An 11,494-nucleotide genomic window follows, 5' to 3' on the forward strand; every position below is an offset into this window, starting at 1 on the left:
TTTGGAAATCCCCTGTGGTCAGCAAACATGTGAAAAACCATTTTTTAAAACTGTATACTATTTTTTGTGAGAGAATTAAAGCCTCCCATTGCGTTGCCTAGTAAAAGTAGGCAAAAGTTTTTCAATTTGAGAAATGTGATAAAATAGTTTTACTTGGTAATTTTTCAGAGGTTTTGATCTGGAAGTGATTAGTTCAACTCCTAAGCTCCAAAGCCCACTGACACCCCTACACAGCTGATGGGAAATGACTGTCTGATTTCCCTTCCATGTCAGTGGAGGCAACATGGAATCTTGGATAAGAACTTGGCCTCTGGTATCCTTCAAACCTGGGTGCATCCTGGTTCATGACTTACTGGCAGAGAAAACTTAGATCATTTACTTCCCTAAGCTTCATTTCCTCCTCTGAAAAATGGGAATAATGATAGTACCTGCTTCAGAGGTTTGTAGTAATGTGTGTTCACACTTTTAAAATATTAAATATAAAACCCTCTTCTAAATGCTCTTAGGTTTTAGCTCACTTAATCTCTACAACAACCTCATGATGTATGTATTTATTTTCGTAGCAATATTTCTATTTTATAGAAGAGGAAACAGAAGAGCCACAGGTTCCCCGAAGTCACACAGCAAGCAACTGTCAGACTGGATTCAAACCGAGGAAGTCTAGTTAAACTAGTTAAATGGCATAGTTTACAGGAAGTGTAAATGCATACCGCTATTATGTCATCATCTTTGATAAAAATAGTTACAGAAATAAATTCAAAGAGGAATGTAAGTCCTGGTCATGCTAGATTCAACAAAATTTAATCATTAGCAAATAATTATACACCATGGCCTTCTGGGGACAAAACTTAATATCAGTATTACTATGTACGTTCTTGTTCAAATATATATTTGATAACTACAGAGTCCATATGATTAGAATTCTCTCCATCTGTGAACTCTTTGAAAGAGGAAATATTTATGCCCGTTACCTGTAACCGGTGTTTAGAACTATAGTTTAAGACATTTTGGCTAGGAAACCTATAATAATTAAAGCATATTCAACCCCCAGTTTTGTCATTACAGTTTCTAAATGGCATTAAAAATGCCATTCTCTTAATGCTAATTCTTGACTTTAGGAATTAACAGGCAGGTGTTACTAATGGTGCATATAATTTACAAAATTAGTGGCTTCTTTCATTAGGATACAGGTTTGAATGATTTCAATTACCATAAAGGACAAGGGCATTTAGGTTAAAATGACTCTACGGTTTTTCAGTAGAAGGGGAAACAATGGTTTACAATAGTCCCTGGAAATCTCATTGCTGAACACAATGGAGATTCACCCATCTTGCCCAATAATGCCAACATAACTCAACTTAATGCATGAATAATATACTCTAGAATGATCTTGATCATATTAAACTTTCTAGAAAGCTTTGTGGAGTTGTCACCATGACCATATATTGCTAGTAGTTAAAAATTAATGTTTTTTATCTTTGGTTACTTTTTAAGGTAGTTCAATATATAGATTTTCTTTATAAGATTTCCTATGACTTAGTACCAGAAAAATACATTTTTATCTAAATTTAATCATAACTGTGATAACTCAATCAGTAACAAACCATATATATTATGGCCTTTTAATATGTTTTGTTTTTAAACCATTAGCTCCTTTGGGGATCTCTACAACTGGCCTGGCTTAATATTTTGTCTGTCCTTCCTTCTTGGGTTTTATCTTTAATAAAATTTCCTACCTTTAATGGACATTGAACATTAGTAGTGCTCCCCAGAAGTAGTTAGCTTGTATCGTAATCCAAATAGCCATGCTTTTTCTTCTTTTAGGTTGCTATTGTTGCTCAATTTGATCCTGTTAGAATGATGTCAGACACAATGGCATCAAAAGCAAGAACGGGTATTGGAACTGAAGAAGAATTTATTCTTCAAAAGCCACTCTTTACATTGAATACATACAATGAATACCAGGTAATTGTGGGAATTAGCATGACTGATGCAAAAGCCATGATGATAAAAAGATTTATAGAAGTGTGTGTTTTGGATTAAAAATTATTTTCAATATTTACATTAGAATACCATGTGGATTTACTTAATTTTTACTGCTAAATGATAGCATGCAATTACTAATTACTGCATGATTCTTAGCCCTGTAAAATAGTTGATAGGTGACCATAGAACAGTTTGTCTGAACGTATTATAAATCTGTCATTGAAAATTATTTTTAAAATTGACATTTCTACATTAAAATATCTTTAAAATTTACAAAATTTTACTTTAAAGTTGTGTTTAATGTTCTATTTTAAGTGTTTCTCTATCATTCAGAATTTGTTTAATGTTAAATTCATGATATAAATCCTACTAAGGCAACAACTGATGACACTGATACAAGACGAAGCAGAGGGAAGCTTTCAGAAATTAAAATGAACTGAAGATAATACATCAGAGCTAATGAGAAAAGAAAACATTTTCTGTGGAAAAGTATTAAGGTGTTATTTAACCATTTATAGGAACTTCTGACTCCTTTTAGTCTGTTCCTGTAACTGAGAAGGGATTTTAAAAAGTACTTTCAGGGGTGTCTGGGTGGCTCAGTTGGTTAGGCGACCGACTTCGGCTCAGGTCATGATCTCACAGTTCATGAGTTTGAGCCCCGCGTTGGGCTCTGTGTTGACAGCTCAGAGCCTGGAGCCCTACTTCAGATTCTGTGTCTCCCCTCTCTCTACCCCTCCTCTGCTCACACTGTGTCTCTCAATAATAAATAAACGTTAAAAAAGTTAAAAAAAAAAAGTCTTTTCAGATGGATGGAAGGCAGGGAGGGAGGACAGATGAATGAATGGATATCACTGATATTAAGGGAGAAAGTAGTTCTCCCTAGTTTGTTAATTTTGCAAGTCTAAGGAGAGAAGCTGGACACTTAGTTAATTATTTACAGAGTAGGAAACTTCATCCATTCACCCATTGACAGATCAAGTGTGCCTCTCCTATGTGCTGTATACTTCGCTAAGAAATAAAAAAGATGAACAGTTCATTTATCAATTGGACAATATTTACGGAACATATTCTATATCTGGCACAGTGGAGTTGCCAGGGCTACATCCTGAACAAGACTGACTTACTCTGTTGAAGGAAGTGAGCAAGGCGGCTGGGTTAGGAGGGAAGGTAGCATGTGTGAGAATAACGCCCCTGGGGTGAGACTACCTCCATGGTGGAGGTCTAAGGCATGTAGCGGCACGAAGGGAACCAAAAGAAATGCAGACTACGGAAGTCGGACCAAGTGTTGAAGAGGAAACTAAGCTACATCTTAGTGGAGGATTTTTGGCAGCAGTAACATTTTTTCCAGGTTGATTTAAATTAAAACCAAAAAACTCAGCTGGGAGGAGGGGTTGAGCGAAAGGAAAGGGATTAATTATAAGGATGCAAGTGTATCTCCAGAAGCCAAAGCAGGAAGGGCAGCTGGGGCTGGCAAAGAATTGAAGTCAAACTGGAAAGCTCTCGGGTACCTGGGCTGAGGAAATAAGGGTTTCACCAAGCAGAGGAGGGTGGAAAGAGGCCCTTATTGGCGTGTCTTCAGTGTAAAGGTACACGGCAAGGGTGGGTGCTAGGAGATGAGATTGGAAACATAGGTTAGGGTCAGACTGAAAAGTATAGTAGCTTTTGTTTGCTAAGATGTTATCCTGTGAGCACAGGTGAGACTTAGAAGCAGGTGAATTATATACTCAGATATGCTTAGCAACGTATCCTGGACGGAAAATTGGTGGGGGTGGGAGTGGGGGTGAGAGTCTTTTAAGATGGCAAAGTCCTCATAAACGTGGGAGGGCGTGGCATGAATGGCTCTGGCTGAGAGGAGGGAGTAATGAAAGTGAGAATGATTCTAAGCCAGGCAGCGAGTGGTACTGAGAAGAGCCTGCAGTTTGGACTCAAATCTACATCTGCTATTTACTGGCTATGAACTTGTGTAAGCTATTAACATCTTTATGTCTTGTTTACTTCATCTGTAAAATAATAATTTGTAAGGTTCTTATGAGGATTAGGATAATAAATGTCAATTGCCTAGGATATTGCCTGGCATCTACAAGTAATTCAGTAAATTATAGTCATTACGTGTGGCTGCCATTAACCATATAAGAATACAGAAGTAAAAACAGACTTCGGGGAAGAGTATTTATTTTGTTCATGTCACGATTAGGGTGAAGATGTCTAGAACACGTTTACAAGAATCTGATTGGTTGCTTCTGGGGAGGTGATTTGGGGAAATGCAGGTCAACTTTCCAGGGAGATCTCCATTTCACTTGATACCTATTCTAAAAATAGGATAAGGCGATCTTTTAAACCTCACAGACCCGAAGCTGAGAAGACAGGTGAATCCAGAAAAAATTAGGGAGCACACAGGCAGAGCATGAATCCTTGGAAGTGGATAAGGGTGACTACAGAGATTGTATCTAGAAGAGGAGAGACTAATGCTCAAAATATATTGCTTCTCAGACACAAATCTCTGTATTATTTTCGACTTGTGTGCAATCATTGCTCCTCGTCCCTGTACCTCATCAGTTGCCAAATTCTCTTGATTCTTCCCTTCATAGTGTTTCTGAAAGTTCTCTCTTCCTTGCTACCAGCCAAGTTTAGACATTTATTACTTCATGTTTAGACAATTGTAGTAGACTGCTGCTACTCCAGTGTTCTACTCAAACTGCCCTGACCCCGAATTGACCTATTTCACCTCTGAGTTTGCATGTGCCTTCCTTTTTTGGCTGTCTCTTTTCTTCCCCACTCTGCTTCATAGAAGAATAGGGTGGACTTTACAGTTAGCTCATGTGCTCCTCCTCACCCGAGGTCATCCTAGTCTAACCCGCACCAGGAGATGTACTTCTGTGATCTTCTCTCCTTGGAACATCAGTCACATGTGCCACCAGCTGTAGTTATCTGTATACCTTCTTACTGCCCCTATTGGTTTAAGAGCTTCTTGAAGGAGGGCTGCTTTCAACAGCTTGCTATCCCATCCTCTAGGGGGACTTGAAGTCCGTGTAAAATGCCTCATTAGCTAAAATCCATATGTGGTTACCTTATTGCAAGCAGCGTCTGTTGACATTTAATATTCATGGAAGGAGGGGAAGAGGAATAAGGTCCAATCAGCTATAAATGAAAATAGAAATTGAGCTACTCATACTTCCATTGCCACTTAGAACCACATTGGTGGAGACATTTTCTAATTCTGCTTGAAATAGAAATCAGCCTTGGAGAGTTCGATTGATTTTGTTTTTTAAGTAGAGGCCATGTGTTTAAACATAATTTACATATTTCAGAATGATGGAGAAATTAGAATGTCTGGTTAAAGACGAATGTACCAAGAGTGTGGTTTAGATTTACTTTAATCAATGATTGTCTATATTTTGTAATTCTAGCTATGAATAAATAATGAATCAATGATAGTACTGAAAGTAAGCTTTTTTTACTCCATCTTTTTAATAATATCAATATGTTGTATTTTGACTAATCTAGTATAATATTCTCTGTATCTTATCTCGGAAGCCACAGATATACTGGAAAATGATAATGTCAAGAACATTTGGACATTTTCAGTAAAAACAACAAAAAAAACCCCAACCCTCTCCCCCTAAAAAACAGCAACAGAATATAGTCACTGTATACACAAAGTTTATTGCCATCTAGTCATCTACCCAGAAGAAACAAATTATATAGCTTGAGCAAGTATAGAACTAAATGATAAAATTTACTTTAGTTCAACGAATTGCTACTTATTTAAATTGTATTTTATTTCTACAGATAATTTCTTTTTTCTTTCTACAGATAATTTCTGACCCTAGACTCCGTTTTGAGTTAGCAGTTCGAGAAGCTGGACTTCATAAAACATTTTATGCCAGAGAGATATTACCAAAAATCAGTCCTCAAAAACCTCCAAGAAAGGACATGGAGTCTACTGTATTTAAAATCTAGAGTTCTTCTGTAATCCTATTATATGTAAACAAGATTTTTCTTTGAATACATTTATATAGATAACAATTACTACTTTCCAAAAATTTTTAAAATATCAGACATAGAAATCAAAGCATTCATTAACACAACTTTGTCTTTTATGACTCTTAGAATTTCATGCACTATTTCCTATATCTTTGTTATGTCTGATAGTACTGAATTCAGCAAGACTATGGAACATAATTATAATGCATATGATACATATATTATTGTTCAGTAAGCTGCATATTGGAGATTGCATTATCCCATGAAAAGAGCTTAAAATAACCATTTTCAGGAATTACAATTTATGTTGCTACTACCTGCTAAGGTTCATTTCTGCTTGTTATTTCAGAATTTGACTTTTTAATTATGGAAGCTCCATTATCATTAATACTTCTATTTCTTGATTATTATAAGAGGAGACTCAACCTTTCTCTAAATTTAGAAACCAATTTGGTGTACCATGTTTACTGCAAACCAATCATCCAAACAATTTCATTTTGCAAATTAGCCTTTAAAAATAAATTAGAAATTAGGAACAGCACTTCAAGCATGGGAATATCTGTTTGAGCTTAGAAAAAAATGTATTTGTGTGGTTGTTTAGAAAGAATATTTTACAATTTATAATATTTCAAATGTTATCAAAAATTCCAAATGATTTAATATCTAGATGGTTTTATACATAAAGAGCATTTCAAATAAATATCAACCATATATGTCTACTTTAAAAACTTGATTAATCAGAATCACAAGTCAGTGTTGTTGGAAGTTGCCATTATTACTGTTAAGACTACCTCCCCCACCTTCTTTTTCTTTCTATTGCAACTTCCTGCCATTTCCTCCCTACTTCTAGCCCAGAATTGCTGTTATTGGAGTAATGCAAAAAAAAGACCAGTGTGACTGGTGGAATATTAGGTTTCATGATTGTTCCCAATATGATGGGAATAAATAATGCAGCAAGCCCAGCTCATCAGAATAAACCTTCACAAGAGATTCTATGGACAAAATCTGTATCTACAATTCATTATAATGCCCTCTCCATTCAACCTTTTGCATCATCACATCTCCTAATTGGAAGAGGAGAAGGAATCATGAACAAGACTCAGGGAAGTGGGCAGTAGCAACATTCTTGAGGATGTCTCCCACCATCACAGTGTTCCTTTAAGGGTCCTCGCTTTACTTGATGTGAAGCCCCAGACCATAAACCATGAAAGCCCTGCTCTATCAGAGCACATCCTCTCTATGTTGCAAGACATATTGTAGTCCTGTTTCTCTAATGTCTCTCTAATGTCTCTCCTTCCTTATCTGTGTGGATGTTATTCTTCTTAATCTGTTTTTACGTTAACTTTAAGATATGGTTCTTCTTTTTGCTCATTTATACTCAAAATTTGTCTTCCTCAACTTTTAGAAATAGTTGTGACTCAAGATAACCCTTCTAACTTCATAGCTCTACGGTTCTCTCTTTTGTTATATTTGTGTATGTTCAAAAAATTTGCAGCTTACTTTCTGGAGATATTTCCTCCCCTAGTTTTATCTGGACCTGTTATTTCCTTTGACTTTGCTGTTCCTGTGGTGCTCAATTTGGATTTTCCTTGCAACATTTTCTCATCATGGGACTTTGTCCTAGAAGTGAGTTTTGACTACCTGGTCTGGGATTTCATGGGGCCCAGATTTCTGTGGCCCCTTCAGAGTTCACTGCAAACACTTTGTACTCATTCATTATCAGAGTGTAAAACCCCCTCTTAATTTTATCAGAAGCTTCCAGTGAGTACTTCTTGGCTCTTTAGAGATCTGAAGTCCATCTGATGTCCCTTGCTTCCCTCTGTCCTGCAAAGGTGTTGGTACAATCAATTCTTATAGCTGTCAGTGGTTGCTCTTTATCCATTCATAATTTGTAGTTTATGGGAAAACCTTGTCACTGTCACTGTTGAAGATTATCTCCATTGGTGTTTGGCTTTATTCTGCTTTTTGTTTCTTTTTATAGGCTGCTCTGAGGAGATTAAAAAATCACCCCACTTCTGCTGTCATCTTCCCAGAATCCTTCCAAACCGAATTTTGATCCTAATGGCCTTTCATGCACTAAATATGCCCACTGCATCTCTGTAATGATGCCACCATCCACCACATATACAAATCTGAAATCTGAGAGTCACTCATACTGCCCTCCTCTCTCTTATTTGAAGTATCTAATCTATCAAAACCTACTGACTTTCTGGCTTCTATACTGCAACCATACATCCAATGGAAGATATTTGCCGTGTTTTGTGACTTTCTAGCCACACCATTTTCACATTCGGGGATTATTCCACATTATCTACCCCTCTCCCAGAGGAGAAGCTAGCCCCTCAGTTTTCCTGGTTCTCATGGAATATTCTATGGCAATCAAATGAACCTATTTGAGATTTCACTCATAAGAGAGCTATGTGAGAAGGTAAGAATCCATTTTCTGGCAAGGCTGGCAGTAGAGGCTTTCAGCTTTGGTGGGTCATAGTTGCAGAGCTATTAGTATCTAGCACTCAGGGGAGGTGATGCTAATAGAGGTGTGTGGGACTACCAGAGCAGCCGCGGGTCTCTGTGAAGCTGTTGCCTAACGAGTATTTGGCTAACCTCAAACACAGACTCTCCGGTCTCCCAGAAATACCTAACACTCTTTAACAAATTGCTTTTCTGTTTATACTAGCTTAAGTGGGTTTGCTACTGTGGATGCAGAGATACACTGATCTTTTTGCAGTTCCTGTTATGCACCAACCACAGTCTCATGCTCTCCAGTGATAATCCCTCTCTGTAATCTGTTTTCTCAATTACCATTTCCCTTCTCTTCAGAAAGTAGGAAGAAGAGAACATTTCAGGCTTTTTTTTTTAATGTCCCCTTAATTGCTGAGTACTGTTTTTCACAGCAATGATTTTCACTCTAAGGAGAGGCCTACTAAAAATTACTTTCAGGCACCTGGCTGGCTCAGTTGGTAAAGCATCTGACTCTTGATTCCGGCTTAGGTCATGATCTCAGAGTTGTGAGATTGAACCCCATGTTGGACTCTGGGGTGAGTGTGGAGTCTGCTTACGATTCTCTCTCTCTCTCTCTCTCTCTCTCTCTCTCTCTCTCTTTCTCTCTCTCTCTCTTTCTGTCTCCTGTCTCTCTCTTCCTCCCTCCTCTTGTCTCTCCCTGCTTGTCTCAAAAAATTACTTTCTCTGTCTCAAAAAAATTACTTTCTCTCTCCCCCCAAAATTCAGTCCATCTTCCCATATCCAAAGTCCCATATAGTATTTTTTTAAAATTTACATCCAAGTTAGTTAGCATATAGTGCAACAATGATTTCAGGAGTAGATTCCTTAATGCCTCTTACCCATTCAGCCCATCCCCCTTTCACGACCCGTCCAGTAACCCTCTGTTTGTTCTCCATATTTAAAAGTCTCTTATGTTTTGTCCCCCTCCATGTTTTTATATTATTTTTGCTTCCCTTCCCTTGTGTTCATCTGTTCTGTGTCTTAAAGTCGGCATGTGAGTGAAGTCATATGATATTTGTCTTTCTCTTACTGTCTAAGTTAGCTTAGCATAATATCCTCCAGTTCCATCCACATAGTTGCAAATGACAAGATTTCATTCTTTTTGATTGCCAAGTAATACTCCATTGTGTATATATATATATATATATATATATATATATATACCAAATCTTCTTTATCCATTCATCCATCAATGGACATTCAGCTCTTTCCATACTTTGGCTATTGTTGCTAGTGCTGCTATAAACATTGGGGTGCATGTGTTCCTTCAAAACAGCACATATCCCTTGGATAAATACCTAGTAGTGCAATTTCTGGGTCGTAGGGTAGTTCCATCCATTCAGTATTTTTAAATGGGACACTTGGGTGGCTCAGTTGGTTAAGCATCCGACTCTTGATATCAGCTCAGGTCATGATCACGGTTCATGATCTCAAGACCATTTTGGGCTTCATGTTAAGAGTTCGAAGACTGCTTAGGATTCTCTTTTCCTCTCTCCCTGCCTACCTCTCTGAAAATAAATAAAAATTAAAAAAAAAACATGAAGAAGCTGGAGCTTCCTCTACCTGGTATATATTTGGTTATTTTCTATGGAGCCCACATTTTCTTGGGTTTTATTTTGCCATCATTAAAGCAGCTCCATCATTCTCCTTATCTGTGCTAGATTTTAATTCTAGGACACAGGTAAAGTATGAAGTCATTTTGAAGGTAAAAGACATTTAAAAAATATTTTTTAACATGTGTTCATTTCTGAGAGAGACAGAGTGTGCATGTGGGGGGGGGGTGCAGAGAGAGAGGGAGACACAGAATCCAAAATAGGCTCCAGGCTCTGAACTGTCAACACAGAGCCCAATGTGGGGCTCGAACCCATGAACCATGAGATCATGACCTGAGCCGAAGTCAGATGCTTAACCGACTGAGCACCCAGGAACTCCAAAAGGAAAAGACAGTTTTAAAGAAATTTGGATAAATTAGAGACTTTTTAAGATCAAGACTCTGTTTGCCTGGAGAACTTATGAGGAGAATCTAAGATACAGAATTTTAAAGATCTCCATCAAATCCCAGGAATGATGGAGTTTGACCTAAGGTGGAAAAAAGATCTGAGATTTCTACTGTTTTTGACATCTGATTGATTTGTTTTGGAAAAATGGTATATGCTTGATGATGCATTTGAAGATGAACACTTGCTAGATTACTGCTGAGTACCAGAGAGGTCCTGAGGGGGAGAGTTTCCAGGAACTTAGACATTAAGCATTTAGGAACAGTGAATATTGCACTTTGAGACTCAGTGTGGGACTCGATTATAATAATAGAATCCATGAGCTGCATGACCTCATGGAATCAAGTCTCAATCCCTAGAGAGGAATGTGGCATCGAATATGTTCTGTTCTTGTCATGTTTTTAAAATCTCCAGAAAGATGTTTTCCAACCTCTACAGCAATTCCTCTTTTTACACTAGCAAGTGCCTATGTCTTTTGCTTGCCCACTTCAACAGCAGTTAGGTCTAAGTTTTTCAGTGCTTTGCCTGATTCAGGTTTGCATTGAAGTACATGTTTTAATGTCACTGTTAAGCTTTACTAATTTTACCAAATGCCGTTTGTCCCCCCTCTGAGCGAATGTGTTATTTTGTATGTGGGAATGTAAGTGTGGGGAAAGAGGAGTTGCATTATTTCCCTCTGTTTTGCACATTTTCCCAGACATGTCAATATTACTTAGCACCCCATATGCTTAAAGCTCCTAATATTTATAAATAATTTCAAAAACAACTTGCTTACGTTTCTTTAGACATTTTATAAATATTGTATTAATCTGAAATGCTTACCTTCACAGTACATTTAAAACAAATGCTGCAAAAATTGTCCTATTCATATTGAAATATTATAAACTAAATTTGGGGAGCTTATTAAAAGTAATATTTATTTTTAAACTTACTGAAATGAAACAATATGTTACTTGAAATTGAAAACAATTGACTTGCTAAGGGAAATCCAGCATAATACAACATGAATTTATGTCCACATGGAT

General features: G+C 37.2%; 1 protein-coding gene across 5 annotated transcripts in view; it reads left to right on the plus strand.

The window, feature by feature from the left end:
• CCDC148 (coiled-coil domain containing 148) overlaps positions 1-6,974 on the plus strand; it is a 253,107-nt gene extending 246,133 nt beyond the window's left edge. For all 5 annotated transcript variants that reach the window (XM_058715202.1, XM_058715203.1, XM_058715206.1 and 2 more), the window contains 2 exons: positions 1,825-1,965; positions 5,800-6,974. In XM_058715202.1, coding sequence (XP_058571185.1) covers positions 1,825-1,965; positions 5,800-5,946 — 288 coding nt within the window. In that variant the 3' untranslated portion in view covers positions 5,947-6,974. The remainder of the gene's footprint in view (positions 1-1,824; positions 1,966-5,799) is intronic.
• The last annotated feature ends 4,520 nt before the right edge of the window (positions 6,975-11,494 follow it).

This window comes from Neofelis nebulosa, chromosome 2 (genome assembly GCF_028018385.1).
Source record: "Neofelis nebulosa isolate mNeoNeb1 chromosome 2, mNeoNeb1.pri, whole genome shotgun sequence".
Lineage (NCBI taxonomy): Eukaryota > Metazoa > Chordata > Mammalia > Carnivora > Felidae > Neofelis > Neofelis nebulosa.